The 22,611-nt window shown below is 42.6% G+C and overlaps 1 protein-coding gene across 4 annotated transcripts in view; it reads right to left on the bottom strand.

Moving 5' to 3' along the window:
* Nucleotides 1-19,176, bottom strand: part of RAD54B (RAD54 homolog B) — a 118,166-nt gene extending 98,990 nt beyond the window's left edge. For 2 of the 4 annotated variants that reach the window (XM_015474537.3, XM_015474538.3), the window contains exons 1-3: nt 19,089-19,176; nt 18,397-18,675; nt 1,968-2,118 (exon numbers count right to left, since the gene is read on the bottom strand). In XM_015474537.3, the coding sequence (XP_015330023.1) occupies nt 1,968-2,118; nt 18,397-18,515 (270 nt within the window). In that variant the 5' untranslated portion in view covers nt 18,516-18,675; nt 19,089-19,176. The remainder of the gene's footprint in view (nt 1-1,967; nt 2,119-18,396; nt 18,676-19,088) is intronic. The other 2 variants (XM_010812226.4, NM_001192955.1) reach the window with 2 other exon arrangements.
* Between the last annotated feature and the right edge of the window lie 3,435 nt (nt 19,177-22,611).

Here is a 22,611-nt window from a genome sequence, read left to right as displayed (position 1 = left end):
TACCTATGGAAAACAATTTGGTAGTACCTTAAAAACTAAACATAGAATTACTGTATCATCTAGCAACTCCACTCTTGGGTATATATATACAAGAGAACTAAAAGCAGGTACCTAAACAGAAACGTGTATGCCAATGTTCATATCAGCATTATTCATAACAGAAAAAACGTAGAAACAAACCAAGGATCTATCAATGAATGAATGAACAAAATATGGCATATGTATATACATATATAATATATATGTGTGTATATACATATACATATGTATGTATGTATATGTATATATGTGTGTATATATACATATATATATATGTACGTACATACAATTGAATCAACATTCAGAAAACTAAGATCATGGCATCTGGTCCTATCACTTCATGGGAAATAGATGGGGAAACAGTGGAAACAGTGCCTGACTTTATTTTGGGGGGCTACAAAATCACTGCAGATGGTGACTGCAGCCATGAAATTAAAAGACGCTTGCTCCTTGGAAGAAAAGCCATGACCAACCTAGACAGCATATTAAAAAGTAGAGACATTACTTTGCCAACAAAGGTCCGTCTAGTCAAGGTTATGGTTTTTCCAGTAGTCATGTATAGATGTGAGAGTTGGACTATAAAGAAAGCTGAGCACTGAAGAATTGATGCTTTTGAACTGTGGTGTTGGAGAAGACTCTAGAGAGTCCCTTGGACTGCAAAGAGATCCAACCAGTCTATCCTAAAGGAGATCAGTCCTGATTGTTCACTGGAAGCACTGATGTTGAAGCTGAAACTCCAATACTTTGGCAACCTGATGGAAAGAGCCAACTCATTTGAAAAGACCCTGATGCTAGGAAAGATTGAAGGTAGGAGAAGAAGGGGATGACAGAGGATGAGATGGTTGGATAGATCACCAACTCAATGGACATAAGTTTGAGTAAACTCTGGGAGTTGGTGATGGACAGGGAGGCCTGGCATGCTGCAGTCCATGGGGTCACAAAGAGTCAGACAAGACTCAGCAACTGAACTAAACTGAAACAACTGAATATTACTTAATCACATAAAGCATTGATGTTCACATCTGCTACAACATGGATGATCCTAGAAAACATAGGCTAAGTGAAATAAGCCAGACACAACAGGACAAATATTTATGATTACACTTACATATGAGGTACCTAGAGTAATCAAATTCATGGAGGCAGAAAGAGTAATGATGACCAGGGAAGGGAGAACAGGGAATTATTGCCTAATGGTTATGAAGTTTCTATGTAAAGTTTCAAACACAGAAAATGGTGATTATTGAACAATTAAGAAAATGTAATTAATGCCACTTACCTGCACACTTAAAAATGGTAAAATGGCAAATTTTATGCTATATATATTTTGCCATAATAAAAAAAAAGAAAAAATATTAGTAGATTTCAATCTCCAAAACATAAATCAAAGAACTGTAGAGTAGCCAAAGTGTGGACTGTCCATTTTACATATGCTCTATATAATCTTTATAAACCTTCTATTATACCTAAGACTTAAATAATTCTTCAACTTAGAAGCAAAGAATATATATTAAGACTGTTTTGAGCACTTACTTTTTATAAGTAAAAAGGAAAGGAAGTTTCCATAACAGTGATATAAAACATTATTTATGTATGTTTTCTCTTTAAATTACCTTATCCAAAGTTTTCATTTACTTATGTGGTACCTTTAAAAAGAACACTGATCCAGAATAACTTTTTTTCTTGAACAAGAATCTCCACCCCTTCCCTTGTGGAGGTATTTTTCACTGTTACCAAAAGTTTATTTATAGACCTAACCCAAGTTTACTTTATGCCATTCCTTCAAATACATATAGTTAGCCATTACATCTAAGGTTTTTAGAAGAATTTATCAGAGATACTGAAAACTCCTATAGGCAATGAACATTGTTAACTGTTTAAATGGCAATTTTTTAAAATACATGCTTCTCTATATTTCTTTTTTTTACCTCAAATAACTTTATATCTGAATTCAGTTTTGCAACCTCTTCATTAGGACTTGGATGACTTCTTGCTGGTGATATAAACTTTGGTTTTTTGAAGGGATTTCCTTGCAACTGACTTGGTGCTGCTGATCGTCTCATATTTAGCAGTATTAACCTGAAAAATACCCAAAAGTCATTTCATCAGAAGTCTGATTAGAACTACCTCCAAATATATCATCACTATAATCATGACATCTTTAAAAATATAAGGGAATAAGCCTGTAAAAAGCCTTAGAAAACAAATTCAACAGTTGGAAACATTTTATTTTCCATCACAAAAGGCTTTTGAAATGTATTAAGATTCAAAATATATGGTACAAACCTGAACATATATTGTACCAATTTTGATAAAACTATAGATTAGATAAAAACAATAAAGCCTTAAATGTAATTTAGATAGTAGTTTCAAAATCAAAGAAAACATAATTATTCACATACATATATTAAGCATGTTGGCTTTTTTCCTATTCCCCAATCCATAAACTGCATGCGGGGAGCAATCATTGTTTTCTTAACCATTTTGTAAGCAGCATCAACCACAAAGCCAGATACATAACAAATACTTTTGAATGAGTGAATAAAATCCTGGCAATTGAAAGAATACATTTAGAGTTCAATTTTTACTATCCTATTTCCTTTTAGAGCAGTGAGGTATTTTAAATAAATAAATCAAGAGACAAGAACCATGTTTCCAAACTTTTGCTCAATGTTTTTTCCATCAGGACAGGACAGGTGAGACAGATAAAAGACAAGAACATTACAAGCATACATCATGCTTCTGCAATGGACAGCAGCAAGCACTCTAATTTAAAGCAATCTCACAAAACTATACACAAGATAAAGTATCAATAAGGATGTACATGGCTACCAAAATAATTTGCTTAACCCAGAAATTACACTTCCGGAAATTTACCCTAAGGAATTAGCAAAGATATACTCAAAGAATTATGTATAAGGTTTTCATGCCAATATTACTTATAGTAGGAGAAAAACGGAAAATTTAAATATCTACAGCAGAGTACTGGATAAAATAGAATACACTCTCTTCCTACATGACTAAAATGTAGTGCTACAACTTCCCAAACAAGCCATGTTCTCTTTTACTCTAGGTCTTTGAACAAACTGCCTACACAGTGTTGGGTCTCTGATACAGCCTTTAACCATTTTTCTTTGCCTGATGAACTTCAACTTATGCTTTAGGACTCTTAACTATGAGCCGCCTTTATCTCCCCCAAAGACTGGATTAGAAGGATTAGAGATCCTTCCTATGTGTCTACTACCCAAGCACTTTTCACACTGTAATGAAACTGCCTATTAATTCCCCCAAGTTGTAAACTCCTGGATGAGGCATGAAGTCTTACCTTCCAATCATCAGTATATTGCCAGTACCAACACAAGAAGGCATTCACTATTTGTTATATAAATAATTCTACAGCCATGAATGGGGGGGCGTGGGGGGTGGGGATCACATTTTAAAAGAATGTTTAATGATATGAGAAACTTTTTTATACATCAAATAAAAAATGGCTAAAAACAGCAATTTTAGCAAAGTTGCAAAAATACAAGATTAAAACTCAAAAATCAATTATTTTCCAACATTATCAGCAATAAGTGGAATTTGAATTTAAAAACATAATACCATTTACATTAGCACCCCACAAAAATGAAATATTTAAGGGTAATCTAACAAAGCATGTACAAGATCTATATAAGGAAAAACTATAAAAACTCTGCTGAGCAAAATCAAAGAACTAAATAAATGGAGAGATAGCCAGTGGTTAAGAATCACATGCCAGTGCAAGGAACATGGGTTCAATGTCTGGTCTGGGAAGATTCCACATGTCACTGAAAGCAACTAAAAGCCTGAGCGCCACAATTACTGAGCCCACGCTCTAGAGCCCCCAAGCTGCAACTACCATGCTCTAGAGCCCCCAAGCTGCAACTACCACGCTCTAGAGCCCCCAAGCTGCAACTACTGAAGCCTGCATGGCCCACAGTCCATGCTCTGTAACAAGAGAGGCCACCACAAGTTCAGTTCAGTCCAGTCGCTCAGTCGTGTCCGACTCTTTGCGACCCCATGAACCGCAGCACACCAGGCCTCCCTGTTCATCACCAACTCCCAGAGTCCACCCAAACCCATGTCCATTGTGTCGGTGATGCCATTCAACCATCTCATCCTCTGTTGCCCTCCTCTTCTGCCTTCAATCTTTCCCAGCATCAGCGTCTTTTTCAATGAATCGGCTCTTTCCATCAGGTGGGAAGTATTGACGCTTCAGCGTCAGTCCTTCCAATGAATATTCAGGGTTGATTTCTTTTAATATTAACCAATTTGATCTACTTGCTGTCCAAGGGACTCTCAAGAGTCTTCTCCACCATCACAGTTTAAAAGCATCAATTCTTCGGCACTCTGCCTTCTTTATGGTCCAGCTCTCACATCCATACACAACTACTGGAAAGACCTTGACTATACAGACTTTCGTCAGTAAAGTGTTGTCTTTACTTTTTAATACACTGTCTAAGTTTGTCATAGTTTTCCTGCCAAGAAGCAATCGTCTTCTAATCTGATGGCTGCAATCACCATCCACAGTTATTTTAGAGTACAAGAAGAGGAAATCTGTCACTGATTCCCCCTTTTCCCCTTCTATTTGCCATGAACTGATGGGACCAGATGCCGCAATCTTAAGTCTTTTTTAATACTGAGTTTTAAGCTTTTTCACTCTCCTCTTTCACCCTCATCAAGAGGCTCTTAAGTTCTTCGCTTTGTCATTAAAGTGGTATTATTTGCGTATCTGAGGCTGTTGATATTTCTCCTGGCAATCTTGATTCCAGCTTGTAACTCATCCCAGCGTGGCATTTCACAAGATGTGCTCTGCGTATAAGTTAAATAAACAGTGTGATAATAAACAGCTTTGTCATACCACTTTTTCAATTTTGAACCAGTCAATTGTTCTACATAAGGTTCTAATTGTTGCTTCTTGATCTGCATACAGGTTTCTCATGCAACAAGTAAGACAGTCTGGTATTCCCATCTGTTTAAAAGTTTTCCATAGTTTGTTATTATCCACATAGTCAAAGGCTTTAGCGAAGTCAATGAAACAGAGATAGATGTTTTTCTGGAATTCCTTTGCTTTCTCTATGATTCAGCAAATGTTGGCTGAATTGATGTTTTCGAACTGTGATGCTGGAGAAGATTCTTGAGAGTCCCATGGACAGCAAGATCAAACCAGTTAATATTGAAGGAAATCAACCCCGAATATTCATTGGAAGGATTGATGCTGAAGCTCCAATACTCTGGCCACCTGATGCGAAGAGCTGACTCACTGGAAAAGACCCTAATGCTGGGAAAGACTGAAGGCAAGGAAGAGAAGGAGACGACACAGGATGAGATGGCTGGATGACATCACCGACTCAATGGACATGAGTTTGAGCAAACTCCAGGAGATGGTGAAGGACAGGGAGGCCTGGCGTGCTGCAGTCCATGGGGTCACATAGGGTCAGACACGACTGAGCAGCTCAGTAACAACAAGGTGGTGCTAGTGGCAGAGAACCTGCCTGCCAGTGCAGGAAACGTAAGAGAAGCAGGTTCAATCCCTGGATTGGGAAGATCCTCTGGAGGAGGGCATGGCAATCCACTCCAGTATTCTCGCCTGGAGAATCCCATGGACAGAGGAGCCTGGCAGGCTACAGTCCATAGGGTCACAAAGAGTCAGACACAACTAAAGTGAATTAGCATGCACGCACACACACAAAGAAAATGAACTTAGAAACAAGACTTTACACTCTTCAGAATAATTAACTTAAAATGAATCATAGGCTTACATGTAAAACACAAAACAAAAATACTCCTAGAAGATAATACAGAAGAAAATCTAGATGACCTTGGGTATGGTGATGACTTTTTAGCTACAACACCAAGGAAAAATCCCATGAAAGAGATAACTGATAAGCTAGACTTCATTAAAATTTAAAACTTGTGCTTTGCAAAGACAATGTCAAGGTAATGAAAAGACAAGCCACACTAGGAGAAAATACCTGCAAAAGATGCATCTGATAAAGGACTATTATCCAAAATATACAAAGAAATCTTAAAACTCAACAAAAAAACAATCCAGTTAAAAAGTGGGCCAAAGATCTTAAAAGACATATCACAAAAGATATACAAATAGCAAATAAGCACATGGAAAGATGCTCCATATCATATGTCATCAAAAATGAAGAAAATCCAAAACACAATACCAAACATCGGTGAGGATGTGGGGCAACAGGAATTTTCATTCATTCCTGGTGGGAATGCAAAATGGTACAGCCACTTTGGAAGACATTTTGGCACTTTCTTAAAAAATTGAATGTATTTTTATCATAGGATAAACTCCTTTCAACAAAGAGTTGAAAAAACCTGCATAAAAATGTTTTATCACAACTTTATTCATTATTGCCAAAACTTGAAAGCAACCAAGCACTCAGGTGAATGAATAAACAAACTGTTGTGCATTCAGACCACGGAATGTTACTCAACACTTAACAAAAAAAAAAAAAAGAAAGAAAAGAAAAAGAGCTGTCAAGCCATGAAAAGACATGGAGGAACCATAAATGCTATTACTAAATGAAAGAAGCCAATCTGAAAAGGCTACATATTATATGATTCCAACTAAGTGACTTCCTAGAAAACTACAGAGGCAAAAGTATGGAGTAAAAAGATCAGCAGTTGCCAAGGGTTAGGGGAGGGGCAGAGATGAAAAGGCAGACCACAAAATTTTTTAAGGCAGAGAAAGTATAGTTTACAATGCCCTAATGATGGATACATGTCATTACATGTTTGTCCAAACACACAAAATGTACAAGGCCAAGAATGAATCCTAATGTAAACTCTGAACTCTGGGTGCTTATGTGTGTCAATGGTAATGTACACCAAATGTACCATTCTGGTGAGGGATGCTGGTAACAAGGGAAGGCATGGGTACATGGGAAATCTCCACCTAAACCTAATGTTGTAAACCTAAAACATCTCCCTCCACCTTGCTAAACCTAAAACTGCTCTAAAAACAGTAAATTTTAATTTCACAAATGGCTACCAAACATGTTCAGCAACATTTCAGTGATAGAAAAAGACAAACAAATAGTATGTAAGTTTGTGCTAAAGACTAGAATGCAAAGGGGCATGGGGAACTTTTAGGTGTGATCAAGGTAAGCTCCATCATATTGCAGTGTGGTTACAAGTTTGTTAAAACTCATCTAAGCGTACACATTGAACTATTAACTTAAAATTACACATCTATAGAGAGTTCTAAAAGACTAGAAAAACACATGCCACAATATGAACATTATATCTAGATGTCAGAAGTACCAGTAATTTTTATTTTCTTCTGACTTCTTTACTGTGTATTTCCAATTTTCTACAAAGAAAAAAAGAACTACAGCCAATTAAGCTGGGACATGCTATCACTGCTGGTTAGACCTTTCCCACTTTCAGCAACGTAAAAATGAGGAAATACATGAGTATCTGATAAATAATCAGTCTGGATATAGTTTGAGGGATCAGCAGTAGTATAAAAATTAACAGAAATGTCAACTAAAATACAGACCAGAGGCCAGATGGAGAAGCTCTCCCAGTACATGATGATAGCAACAACCGAGAGTTAGAAGAAGAACCCTCTTCTTGCCTGGCAAAAACTCAGCCAATAAAACTGTCAAAACTCAGCCAATGAAAAGTCCCTACTGGGACCTACCTGGTGATCCACTGGTTAAGAATCCGCACTTCCACTGTGGAGGGGAGTGGAGGGGAGGCGTCAGGGTGGACTCTAGTCAGGGAACTACAATCCCACATGCCGCAGTGCGTGGGCCAGCCCCCTCCCCCAAAAATGAAAGAAAAGTCACTAGACTTCAAACTGTCAATTCCTTCAATGGACTCTGTTTACCCTAGCCCTTTTATATTTATTCTTGGTTTGGCTGGGTCTCCAGCTATGCACAGGCTTTCTCTAGTTGCAGCGAGCAGGGGCTACTCTTTGTTGTGGTGCATGAACTTCTCACTGGCGCGGCTTCTACTAACGGGAGCACAGGCTCTAGAGCGTGTGGGCTCCAGCAGTCCTGCTGCAGGGGCTTAGCTGCCTCACAGCATGTGGGATCTTCCTGGACCAGGGATCGAACCCATGTTTCCTGCACTGGCAGGCGAATTCATATCCACTGTACTACCAGGGAAGTCCTACAATAGCCTTCTCAATTCTTGCCCCCACCCATAAAAGTGTTCTCCTCTCCTGGGTGTGCAGGTTTTGCACATGGCTCACCATGACTGCCAACCACAAACTGCAATTGTTTGCTGATCCCGAGTAAACCCATTTTACCCGGAGAAATAACTGGCAGTCTATTTGTTTAAGACTGGGATCCAGAGAAGACCCGTGATGACTCCAAGGCTGGTGAGCAAACAAGGCAGGTGAGCAGGACCCACACCGAGTCCACTGGTGCCCAGTGCTTTTCTTCTTAAACCCTGGGGCTTGAGAGTAAGTCTTTCTCCTGGATCTGAGCTTACATCCTCTTTGGGTTTTGAAGCTCTCCAGGTTTTATTCAGGATCTGTTTCAGGAACTCATTCTTTCTGTTTAAGGCCTAGTTCTGTCTGTGAGTACCCATTTGGCACTTTGGCATGACACTTTTAAAAAGCAGGCTGTTTCAACTATAACTGCACTAGCCTCCAGCCTGAGCCCTTTTAGAACAGGGGCTGTTTTACCGGAAATGTGCCAGTTCAACCTTTGGCCAGATTCCCTTTGAAATGGGCTGTTCTAGTGGAACTTCACTATTAAAGCTTTGGGCTCGCTCCCACAGATTTAGGCTGTTCACTAGAGTTCTGCTGAGCAGCTTTTAGCTTGGCTCTTGCATGACTGGGCTGTCCCCTTAGAACTGGCTGGTATTAGACCTACAAGGTATTTGAGCTGTTTAGGCTTTTGAAACTTATTCTTTCACTCCAGAGAAAAAACTCTGAGAAATGGGATCCCAGTTACCTAAATTATTTTGAGGGTGCACTCTACCACTACAGGGACTCTGGCCGATTTTATGTTTAAACACTGCAGTCCTTCTGCACGCACATTTCCAGGTAAATGGACCAACCTACCCAAAAGCAATTTAGAACATCAACGGCCATTAGAAGGAACTTGTGAAATTCCCAAAGTTAACTTTTCTTAAAACCAAACTGGACAATCATAGTTCTAAAATTCCCAAAACTGAAGGAAATGAGTATTTTGATTGCTATTCTGAGGTTTCCAAATGTTATCAGGAACCTCAAATTGTCTCTCTGCAAAATAACATCTTAGCTGATGCAAACAAAGAAAGGTAAAAAAGCTTCAAAATCCTCTACCCCTCTTCCTCAGCCCTCATGCTGAGGACCGCCCTCTGGCACCATCTCTCTTCCCTTCCACACCACCTACACCTCCTCTTCACCCTCAGTTCCCCCGTAATAACTCTCCAGTGGAACTTCCCTTTTTCACTGAAAGTCTCCTATCCCCTTTTCCTCTGAACATATCAGAACCTGCCTTTTAAAATTAAGCTTTCTGAGGACCCAGAGGATAAACTCTTGCTTTCTTATAAACCCTAAACTAAAGCTAAACTGCAAGCAATAGTCAAAGATTTTCCAAAAGTAAACCAAGATACAGGTTTGTATCGGAGTTTAGTATAGTCATTCAAACTTATCAACCTGGTTTCTCCAACTTGTATCAGCTGGTTCATACGTGTGTCAGCGAAGTCAGGCCCACAGTAAGAAAACTGCTGACTTGGAGGAATTCCCTGGCAGTGCGCTGGTTAGGAATGGGTGCACTCACTGTCAGGGCTGGGGTTCAGTCCCTGGTCAGGAAACTAAAACTCCACAAGCCACGCAAGCGTGGCAGGAACACACACACACACACACACACACACACACACTAATTGGGAAAATACTGAAAGGTCTCTAGAATTACAACCCGGAGACCAGTCCACCAACGTACATGGTCAGGCTCAAGCAATCTCCAGGTGACTCCATCAGTCATTTTCACAGACTTTTGCAAAGACTGTTAATCTGAACAAAATTCAGGCTTGCACAAAAAAATGTGATGAATCTGTTCATAACTATTCCAACTTTAAATTGTTTTTTTAAAAAACTCTGTTTTTTTCCTTCAGATGTTGATTCCACCTAGGTAGCTTTTAACTCTAAGTACATTAATGGGCTGAACCAGGACCTTTCTCTTCTAATAAAATGGACCAGGATAGGATGGAAAACTATGCCTATTCCAGATTTAGCTAATCTAGCAAACCAGCTCTTTCACACTCTAGATGAGTCACCTCAAAGAAAGTCTGCCAAAATTCTTAATATTCAAGTCCAGGAAATAAATTCAAGTCTAGACCCTAAATGAAACCAAAGCCCTCCTAGTTTTGCTACAACTTCAAACAGTCAGGACACTGGAAAGAGACTTAAAATTTAAGCACTTTCAGGTGCCATTAGCCCTCTAACCAGCCTTTCCAACATTCTCCCAACTGTCAATGAAGGGATTCTGAGAAACCACAGGGGTTCTTCCCAATTCTTCCTCTTAAAAGTTTGGAGAAACATTTGCCAGATTGAGGATGAGTCTCTTCCAGTCTTAAAGGACATCAGAGCCTTACTCTCAGTGTTCAACACCACTACAAAAAGGAGCCTCTGCCTCAGAGTACTCAGTTCAGTTCAGTCGCTCAGCCGTGTCCGATTCTTTGCGACCCCATGAATTGCAGCACACCAGGCCTCCCTGTCCATCACCAACTCCCACAGTTCACCCAGAAAATAGTGGGGATCTCTAATGAACTTCAATTGATTCCTGTCTCTGAATCTATACCCTTTTGTTTAGGTCACTTGAGAGATACACACCCTTTTCCCTTTAGTTTCTCTGCCCAAACCCACTTATTAGGTTGATCCTTCCTTAGAAAAGTCTCATGCCAGAACTTCTTTCTCCCAAAGGGTAAATAATTCTAGAGTTTTTATAGTAGTAAAGCAGCCAACCAGGTGAATGGAATTATCTTTTGACAACCTGTATTTGCTTCATCTCTCATGTTACTAGAGCTGATTCAGAAAACATAGATCATCTGTCCCTATTGAATCAGCTACCACCATGCTTATGGGCAAAATCTATACCTGAAGTTGGCAAAATTCACAGTGCATCTCCCATCAAGGGAGATATTTACAAGTGGCGCTAGTGGTAAAGAACCTGCCTGCCAATTCGATCCCTGGTCAGGAAGATACTCAGGAGGGCATGGCAACCCATTCTAGCATTCTTACCTGGAGAATCCCCAGGACAGAGGAGGCTGGCAGGCTGCGGTCCACAGAGTCGCAAAGAGTCAGACACAACTGAAGCGACTTAGTAAGTGCTTGCAGGCACACACGCACTCCCATCAAGATCCTAATAGATCCTTCAAATCCCCGCCCCCAAATTAATTAATACCCTACAAGTAAAGAAGCCCTTCAAAGCATAAAACCCGTAACAGAAGATTACAAGGCTCAAACTTTACAAACCCTAGTATTAGTTATACTCCTGTAACATTCCCGTTTTACTGGTGAGAAAACCGAAGGGCCAAAGGTAGAGCTGCCCTAGAACCTCCAAGCAATAAACAACACTGCTATCTCTTGACACATTGGCTGTTGTTCCTAACCCTCTACTAAAATCCATTCTCACTGGAAGTAAATTATTTACTGTAACTGATTTATCAGTGTATTCTTTAGCATTCCAGTTGACTGAAGCTACGAAATGCCTTTTTGCCCTCACTTGAGAAGAAAAAACTCACCTGGACAGTAAAAACTCAAGGTTTTAATGAGAGTCCTCCTTATTTCTTATAAACCCTAGAGGCTGACCTGTATGATAAAAAGTTCCCCACAGGTTCTACTCTGTTGTAATATGTGAATGACTTGCTTTTTTGCTCTCCCTCTCAACCTGCCTCCATGGAAGACAGTATCCACTTGCTAAAGGTTTTAGCCTTATAAGACATAAAACCACCAAGGAAAAATTGTAGTTTGCCCAAAGCCAGGTTCACTATTTAGGGCATCTGATATCAGAACAAGGGCGGTGTATAGATCCAGAGAGTCTTCATAGTGTACTGCTGCTGCTGCTGCTGCTAGTCGCTTCAGTCGTGTCCGACTCTGTGCGACCCCATAGACGGCAGTCTACCCAGCTCCCCCGTCCCTGGGATTCTTTAGGCAAGAACACTGGAGTGGGTTGCCATTTCCTTCTCCAAAGCACGAAAGTGAAAAGTGAAAGTGAAGTGGCTCAGTTGTGTTTGACTCTTCGAGACCCCATGGACTGCAGCCTACTAGGCTCCTCCGTCCATAGGATTTTCCAGGCAAGAGTAGTGGAGTGGGGTGCCTAAGTTTCCCCAAACCCAAAGTGAAAATGAAAGTCACTCAGTCGTGTCCAACTCTTTGCGATGCCATGGATTTCTCCAGGCTAGAATACTAGTGTGGGTAGCCATTCCCTTCTCCAGGGGGTCTTCCCAACCCAGGGATCGAACCCAGGTCTCCCGCATTGCAGGTGGATTCTTTAGCAGCTGAGCCACCAGGGAAGCCCAAACCCAAAACTGTCAACTATGAGGCTTTCTTAAGCTAGTCGGTTATCACTTTGATAACATTCTAAATTTTTCTTATGGCCAATCCTCCATATGTTTTACTAAAGAACAACAGGAACCAATTTTATGGGAAGAACCGGAAAACATAGTCTGTAAGGCCTTAAACAAGTTTCATGAACCCACCTGCCCTTGGGCATTCTAATTATCAGATTTCCTTTTTCCTTTTTGTGTATGAAAAGGAAGGAAATGCCCTTGCATACTCATCCAAAAACACGGGGACCACAAACAACCCATAGGGTATTACAACCATTACTACCACTGCCTTTTGGTTAAGACCATCAAGAAAATAGTTGTGGGATCCTCATTAACACTTATGACGCAGAAATCCTCCTAAATTCAACATTTCCAAGTCAGCTGCCTCGAAGTCCTTTTGTTAAACACTCCTTACATAACACTTCTACAGTGTAAGAAGCTGACCCTCCCCACTACTCTTCTCCCCTATATCAACCAAGTCCCTCACGACTGCTTAACGCTGAGGGATCATCTGATTCCTTGTGAATGATCTGCAAAAAAATTCCTTTGGGTAACACTGACATCTTATGGTTCACTGATGGCTGGGAGAGTGACAATATTGGAACTCCTTTTGATAGTAGTCAAGGTAGCACCTTTACTACTTCAACTCAACAAACTGAACTTGTACTTTAGCCAAGGGCAAAACTGTCAATATTTACACTGATAGTAGATATGCTTTCAGAGCAGCTCAAGATTTTGGAATGTTGTAGAAGCAATGTGGCTTCCTTACTTCAGGAGAAATAAATTTTTAAAAGGTCCCTATGTTCAGGAGTGACTGGATGCATTACTCTTACCTGCCACGTTAGCCACTATTAACATTCTGCTAAACTTGACTCTGAAAGCTAAGGGAAATCACCCTGTTGATATTTCCACAAGAAATACCACCCTTAAAGGAACCAACAGCAGCCAAAGCTCTTTCACAGTCCCAATGGATATTCTTCTAAATGGTAATTTAGAAAACTGGCTAGAAAAGCCCAACAAGTGGCTTCAGAAAACGAAAAACAAGATTGGAAATTCAATAATTAATGGCTTGATATTTTAATATCAAGAAAGCTCTGGTTTGGACCAAATAACTACCCAGTCTATTAAAGACTCTAAAATTCCCTCTCCTAAGCACTGTACACCACAGTTCAAAAGCATCAATTCTTCTGAATCAATGCTTTTGAACTGTGGTGTTGGAGAAGACTCTTAAGAGTCCCTTGGACTGCAAGGAGATCCAATCCATCCATCCTAAAGGAAATCAGTCCTGAATATTCATTGGAAAGACTGATGTTGAAGCTGAAACTCCAATACTTTGGCCACCTCATGCGAAGAACTGACTCATTTGAAAAGACCCTGATGCTGGGAAAGATTGAAGGTGGGAGGAGAAGGGGATGACAGAGGATGAGATGGTTGGATGGCATCACTGACGCAATGGACATGAGTTTGAATAAGCTCTGGGAGTTGGTAATGGACAGGGAGGCCTGGCATGCTGCAGTCCATGGGGTCACAAAGAGTGGGACCCAACTGAGCGACTGAACTGCTACTGCAAGCACTGTACATAATACCACTTGGTCTACTGACAAAATGATAGCGTTCATGAATCAATGTTTATGAGGAATATTAACAAGGCCACAAAAAAGTGCCTACCTCACTTGTCCCACTTGTTTAAAATACAACCCAGGGAACCTGAGAGTACTTCTCCCAGATATTTTAAACTGACTAGTGGACCATTTGAGGTCTGGCAAATGGATTTCACACAACTTCCTTCATCTTATGGATAAAAACATGTTTTTGTCATGGTCTGTACATTTTCACACTGGACTGAAGCCTTCCCCCTTACAGACAATCTACCATTCTACAGCTAAAGCTTATTTGGAAAAGATTGTCCCAAGCCGGAGAACTCCCCTCGAACTTCAAAACTATTTGAGGAACCCATTTTACTCACTAGGCACTTCAACAAGGCAGGCCAGTTCTACACCACTTTCACTGCGCTGTTCACCCTCAATGCCCTGGTTTAGTCAAACCCACTAATGGCTTTACTAAGACTCAGCTGACAGTTTCTAAAGGCTCTCCAAATATCTCGGCCAAAAGCATTGCCACTGGTGCTCCTAAATCTCACATTTAAGAATCACTATCTTAAACCCTTAAACTTTTCTACACCTAAATCCTATCATGTCTAATTTTTCAACCCTTCTCCTTATCCTCTAAACTAAAGAAAATATTAATGAATATGAGAATGCAAGTATGGGAAAAGCAGCAAAGTGGGGATTAAGAAAACACTCTGGAGCCAGCCTGCCTTGGCTTGATTTCTAGCTCTGCCATTTACATATGCCCTTAGGCATCCACCAAGTCATCTAACTTGCTGATGATGCATTTCAGAGTAAACTGCAGATATCATTGTGTGTGTGTGCTCAGTCATGTTCTACTCTTTGCGACCCCATGGAATGTAGCCACCCGGGCTCCTCTGTCCATAGAATTTTCCAGGCACAAATATGGAGGGGGTTGCCATTTCATACTTCACAGGAACTTCCTGATCAAAGGACTGAACACACAGCTCTCACGGTCTCCTGCTTGGCAGGTGGATTCTTTACCACCATGACACTGAGGAAGTGCTAGACATCAGTATCAGTTCAGTCAGTGCAGTTGCTCCGTCGGGTCTGACTCTTTGAGACCCCATGAACCGCAGCACGCCAGGCCTCCCTGTCCATCACCAACTCCCAGAGTTTACCTAAACTCATGTCCATCGAGTCGGTGATGCCATCCAGCCACCTCATCCTTTGTCATCCCCTTCTCTTTCTGCCCTAAATCTTCCCCAGCAACAGGGTCTTTTCCAATGAGTCAACTCTTGGTGGCCAAAGTGTTGGAGTTTCAGCTTCAGCGTCAGTCCTTCCAAAGAACACCCAGGACTGGTCTCCCTCAGAATAGACCCGATGGATCTCCTTGCAGTCCAAGGGATTCTCAAGAGTCTTCTCCAACATCTAGTTCAAAAGCATCAATTTTTGGCACTCAGCTTTCTTCACAGTCCAACTTTCACATCCATACATGACCACTGGAAAAACCATAGCCTAGACTAGATGGACCTTTGTTGGCAAAGTAATGTTTCTGCTTTTGAATATGCTATCTAGGTTGGTCATAACTTTCCTTCCAAGGAGTAAGCATCTTTTAATTTCATGGCTGCAATCACCATCTGCAGTGATTTTGGAGCCCCAAAAAATAAAGTCAGCCACTGTTTCCCCATCTATTTCCCATGAAGTGATGGGACCAGATGCCATGATCTTAGCTTTCTGAATGTTGAGCTTTAAGCCAACTTTTTCACTCTCCACTTTCACTTTCATCAAGAGGCTTTTTAGTTCCTCTTCACTTTCTGCCGTAACGGTGGCGTCATCTGCATATCTGAGGTTACTAATATTTCTCCTGGCAATCTTGATTCCAGCTTGTGCTTCTTCCAGCCCAACGTTTCTCACGATGTACTCTGCATACAAGTTAAATAAGCAGGGTGACAATATGCAGCCTTGACGTACTCCTTTTCCTATTTGGAACCAGTCTGTTGTTCCACTGACTCATTGGAAAAGACTCTGATGCTGGGAGGGATTGGGGGCAAGAGGAGAAGGGGACAACAGAGGATGAGACGGCTGGATGGCATCACTGAATCGATGGACATGAGTCTGAGTGAACTCCGGGAGTTGGTGATGGACAGGGAGGCCTGGCATGCTGCGATTCATGGGGTCGCAAAGAGTCGGACACGACTGAGCGACTGATCTGATCTGATCTGTTGTTCCATGTTCAGTTCAACTGCTGCTTCCTGACCTGCACATAGGTTTCTCAAGAGGCAAGTCAGGTGGTCTAGTACTCCCATCTCTTTCAGAATTTTCCACAGTTTATTGTAATCCACACAGTCAAAGGCTTTGGTATACTTCCCCCTAAATGTTTCTGAGTCCTTATTACTTCTTAAATTAGTGCTATCTGAGCCCTTTCCCATTTGGCACTCTGCTGTGTGGCAGAAAGTGAAGAGGAACTAAAAAGCCTCTTGATGAAAGTGAAAGTGGAGAGTGAAAAAGTTGGCTTAAAGCTCAACATTCAGAAGACGAAGATCATGGCATCCAGTCCCATCACTTCATGGGAAATAGATGGGGAAACAGAGGAAACAGTGTCAGACTTTATTTTGGGGGGCTCCAAAATCACTGAAGATGGTGACTGTGGCCATGAAATTAAAAGATGCTTACTCCTTGGAAGGAAAGTTATGACCAACCTAGACAGCATATTCAAAAGCAGAGACATTACTTGGCCAACAAAGGTCCATCTAGTCAAGGCTATGGTTTTTCCAGTGGTCATGTATGGATGTGAAAGTTGGACTGTGAAGAAAGCTGAGTGCCAAAAATTGATGCTTTTGAACTGTGGTGTTGGAGAAGACTCTTGAGAGTCCCTTGGACTGCAAGGAGATCCAACCAGTCCATTCTAAAGGTTATCAGTCCTGGGTGTTTTTTGGAAGGAATGATGCTAAGGCTGAAACTCCAGTACTTTGGCCATCTCATGCGACGAGTTGACTCATTGGAAAAGACTCTGATGCTGGGAGGGATTGGGGGCAGGAGAAGGGGACGACAGAGGATGAGATAGCTGGATGGCATCACTGACTTGATGGACGTGAGTCTAAGTGAACTCCGGGAGTTGGTGATGGACAGGGAGGCCTGGCGTGCTGCGATTCATGGGGTCGAAAAGAGTCAGACACGACTGAGCGACTGAACTGAACTGAACTGAACTGTGATACTCTAACATCTGTTATATTCTAACACCTGCCTTTTTCTGTTCTCCCAAGTAAAGTAGCAAATTCAGGCTAATGACACATCAGAAGGCCTATATTACCAGGCAATTTAATCCACTGCACTGTGCAACAGTTAAGAATACAGTTTTTGAGGCCAATACCTGAATATAAGTATGGACTGACATTTCTATCATGTGATCTTCAACGGTTTACATAACTTCTTTGGGCTTTCCCAGTGGCTCAGTAGTAAAGAATCTGCCTGCAATGCAGGAGATGCGAGTTCGATCCCTGGGTCGGGAAAAAGCCCCTGGAGAAGGAAATGTCAACCCACTCCACTATTCTTCCCCAGGGAAAATCTCATGGACAGAGAAGCCTGGCAGGCTTCAGACCATGAGGTCAGACAGGATTTAGCAACTATACAAGGACAACAAATAATGATTATTCATAAGATGGTTGGCTGCTGCTGCTAAGTCGCTTCAGTCTCGTCTGACTCTGTGCGACCCCAAAGACGGCAGTCCACCAGGCTCCCCCATCCCTGGGATTCTCCAGGCAAGAACACTGGAGTGGGTTGCCATTTCCTTCTCCAGTGCTTGAAAGTGAAAGTGAAGTTGCTCAGTCGTGTCGGATTCCTAGCGACCCCATGGACTGCAGCCCATCAGGCTCCTCTGTCCATGGGGTTTTCCAGGCAGGAGTATTGGAGTGGGTTGCCACTGCCTTCTCCAAGATGGTTGGGGGCGGGCGGGGGGTTAAATCAAATACCTGAAGTACTTACAATAAAGTCTGACACAGCAAACACTCAATGTTATCTGTAATGTTACTATCTATGATAATTACTATTAGATATCTCACACATAACGTTCTATGAGACCAGAGCTGAGGAAGGTCCCAAGAGAGGGTCTAGCAAAAGATGAAGTTGGACAAAGGAGATATTGACCAGAATCTAGGGATTCTGTTTGGCTTTAACGCGGGCGTGGGAGGAGAATCATCAAACCTCTAGGATGCAAGAATGCAAATACAACAGTCAAGAACCAACAACACACCTCCCCTGCTGTTTCTGCTTTCCGCCTTCCAACTCCATTAGAAAGAAGGTGAAGTCGCTCAGTCCTGTCCGACTCTTTGCGACTCCATGGACTGTAGCCCACCAGGCTCCTCTGTCCATGGGATTCTCCAGGCAAGAATACTGGAGTGGGTTGCCATTTCCTTCTCCAGAGGATCTTCCTAACCCAGGGATCGAACTTGGGTCTCCCCCGTTGCAGGCAGACGCGTTACCGGTATTTCCCTTCGTGGCTCAAGTCGCTCCTTTGATTTTTGAGGCACCGCTAAACAAAAAAATTCTTCCATTACTCAGTCAATTCTAATTAATACCGCGCAGGAGAGTATAGCTGCATCCTGAAGAAAGACACCCAAGCGCCACAGGAGGTGAGCGGGAGGGCGGGAGCGGAGGCACCACCGCGCTGAGTGGCCTCTCCTGGCGGCCTCCCCACCACAAACGCGCCCCCACGGCCCGCCCTCCGGCACCAGCGCCCCACGGCCGGCCGCCAAGGACCCCTCAGACTTGAGACCCCATCGGCACTCCCAGACCCGCAGGAAGCGGCTGCGGCTACGGCTACGCCGCCGCCTTCCTGCCCTCCCGCCTCCTTCGGAGCCTCGTTCCGGCGCCTCTCGCGTCTTTGTCCCACACAAGCCTACAGCCTGTCACAGCGTTACACGCCTCCCCCCTTCAGGGACGCACCGGCGAGAATCCGAAGGGAGCGACGGCCCAGGTACCAGGACTACGCGAAGTAGACAGCGACACCCCCAACGCCAGAGCATCTGAAGGCGCCCGCCTCAGCGCAGCCAATCGCGGACAAGTCCCTGGCGCGTGCGCAGTAGCTTCCTGCCGCAGTTCCGGGTCCGCCTAATTGGACGAGGTGACCGCTTCGTCTCTAATTGGACGACGTGTTGGCATAACTGCGCAAGCGCCTTCGTGTGTCTCCTCTAGCGCTCACTTCCAACTTGGTTTCGGAATTGCGGTTCATGGAGAATCCTATGGGCGGAGGAGCTTGGTGGGCTACAGTCCACGGGGTCGCAAAGAGTTGGACACGACTGAGCGACTTCACTTTCTTTCACTTTCGCAAGTTTGCTGCCAACACTCAAATATGGTGTAGATGCTAAGGCTACAGACCACATCCTAGGACACATAAAGCATATTTCTTAAATCAAGAGAACGTCTCCATGGACATGTTTGTGCAGTTTGATGGTCGTCTGAATAGCAGTATCTGCTGCGAAAAATAGTATACAAACATAATTGATTTTTTTTTTTAACCTATAGCTCTTAAGTTATGCCTTACTTTAGGAATGAGGTACAAACAAGATCTTCACGACCCAGATAATCACGACGGTGTGATCGATCACTCACCTAGAGTCAGACATCCTGGAATGTGACGTCAAGTGGGCCTTAGAAAGAATCACTAGGAACCAAGCTAGTGGAGGTAATGGAATTCCAGTTGAGCTGTTTCAAATCCTGAAAGATGATGCTGTGAAAGTGCTGCATTCAATATGTCAGCAAATTTGGAAAACTCAGTAGTGGCCACAGGACTGGAAAAGGTCAGTTTTCATTCCAATCCTAAAGAAAGGCAATACCAAAGAATGCTCAAACTATAGCACAATTGCACTCATCTCACATGCTAGTAAAGTAATGCTCAAGATTCTCCAAGCCAGGCTTCAGCAATACTGAACCATAAACTTCCAGATGTTCAACCTGGTTTTAGAAAAGGCAGAGGAACCAGAGATAAAATTGCCAACATCCATTGGATCATCAAAAAAGCAAGAGAGTTCCAGAAAAATATCTATTTCTGCTTTATTGACTATGCCAATGCCTTTGACTGTGTGGATCACAATAAACTGTGGACAATTCTGAAAGAGATGGGAATACCAGACCACCTGACCTGCCTCTTGAGAAACCTGTACGCAGGTCAGGAAGCAACAGTTAGAACTGGACATGGAAGAACAGACTGGTTCCAAATAGGAAAAGGAGTACATCAAGGCTGTATATTCTCACCCTGCTTATTTAACTTCTATGCAGAATACATCACTTTTCATTTTCATGCATTGGAGAAGGAAATGGCAACCCACTCCAGTGTTCTTGCCTGGAGAATCCCAGGGATGGGGGAGCCTGGTGGGCTGCTGTCTATGGGGTCGCACAGAGTCGGACACAACTGAAGGGACCTAGCAGGAGCAGCAGCAGCAGCAGAGTACATCATGAGAAACGCTGGGCTGGAAGAAGCACAAGCTGGAATCAAGATTGCCAGGAGAAATATCAGTAACCTCAGATATGCAGATGACACCACCCTTATGGCAGAAAGTGAAGAGGAACTAAAAAGCCCCTTGATGAAAGTGAGAGGAGAGTGAAACAGTTGGCTTAAAGCTCAACATTCAGAAAACTAAGATCATGGCATCCAGTCCTATCACTTCATGGCAAATAGATGGGGAAACAGTGGCTGACTTTATTTTGGGGGGCTCCAAAATCACTGAAGATGGTGACTGTGGCCATGAAATTAAAAGATGCTTACTCCTTGGAAGGAAAGTTATGACCAACCTAGATTGCATATTCAAAAGCAGAGACATTACTTTGCCAACAAAGGTCCGTCTAGTCAAGGTTATGGTTTTTCCAGTGGTCCTGTATGGATGTGAGAGTTGGGCTGTGAAGAAAGCTGAGCACCGAAGAATTGATGCTTTTGAACTGTGGTGTTGGAGAAGACTCTTGAGAATCCCTTGGACTGCAAGGAGATCCAACCAGTCCATCCTAAAGGAGATCAGTCCTGGGTGTTCATTGGAAGGACTGATGCTGAAGCTGAAACTCCAACACTTTGGCCACCTGATTCGAAGAGCTGACTCATTGGAAAAGACTCTGATGCTGGGAAAGATTGAGGGCAGGAGGAGAAGGGGATGACAGAGAATGAGATGGTTGGATGGCATCACTGACTCAGTGTACATGAGTCTGAGTAAACTCTGGGAGTTGGTGATAGACAGGGAGGCCTGGCATACTGTGGTTCATGGGGTCGAAAAGAGTCGGACACGACTCAGCGTCTGAACTGAACTGAATTTCGACGACTTTGTTAATAGGTTCCTTTTAGGTTCGTGAGTGCTCAGTTGCCCAGTCCTGCCCAGCCCCCTGGACTATAGCCTGCCAGGCTCCTCTGTCCATGAAATTTTCCAGGCAAGCATGCCAGCGGGGATTGCTGTTTCCCACTCCTTGGGGTCTTGCGTACAAAGGGATCTAACTGGGTCTTCTGAGTCTCCTGCAGGCAGATTCTTCACTACTGCAACACCTGGGAAGCCCTTCTTTTTAGGTACCCAACTGTGGCCCAGGAGGTTAAGAATCTGCCTGCAATGCGGGAGGCCTGAGTTCGATCCCTGGGTTGGGAAGATCCCCTGGAGGAGGAAATGGTAACCCACTCCAGTATTTTGCCTGGAGAAGCCCCATGGACAGAGGAGCCTGGCGGGCTGTAGTCCACGGGGTCACAAAGAGTCAGACGCAACAGAGCGACTAAGCACACAGTGGAAACATCAGTGAACTGATGTTTTAAAAGTGGTCAAGGGCTTCCCAGGTGGTGCTAGTGGTAAAGAACTCGCCTGCCAATGCAAGAGACTAAAGGAACTCAGGTTCCATCCCTGGGTTGGGAAGATCCCCTGGAGAAGGGAATGGCAACCCACTCAAATATTCTTACCCAGAGAATCCCAAGGACAGAGGAGCCTGGTAGGCTACAAGTCCATAGGGTCGCAGTCCTAAAGAGACACGACTGAAGTGCCTTAGCATGCACACACACCTTTTAATACAGTGACTAGTTAGAAATACATAGGTCTTGGCCCCTTTAATGTGAAACTATCTCCAAACCAGGACACCATCTGTAGTATGTAGAAAAATATTCCAGTTTGAACAAAACACTTAAAAGTGTGTAAATAGAATAATTTTTATCATTTAGTATTAAATTTTACCAAATTGTAGTAGAGTAGCTATCTTTTTTTATATAATACATTGTTACAGTTTTTAGACCTTATTTTGGTAAAATTAGTGTTTTTAATAAAGATGTTATTACTTATATAACAGCATAAATTTCTGTGTTCATAGTTTAAAAGCTTGGGCTAATTTTCTACGGTAAAGATAAGGACAAAAAGCAAAGCTATGAGTGATGAGTATAATCCAAAAGAAATACAGTCCTAGTTGGAACATAGCAAATAAAATACTTTTATTTGAAAGAGTAAATTTCAACTTA

The sequence above is a fragment of the Bos taurus genome, chromosome 14 (genome assembly GCF_002263795.3).
Source record: "Bos taurus isolate L1 Dominette 01449 registration number 42190680 breed Hereford chromosome 14, ARS-UCD2.0, whole genome shotgun sequence".
NCBI lineage: Eukaryota > Metazoa > Chordata > Mammalia > Artiodactyla > Bovidae > Bos > Bos taurus.
The sequence above is the reverse complement of the archived record's forward strand: the minus strand, read 5'-3'. Positions and strand labels throughout refer to the sequence as shown.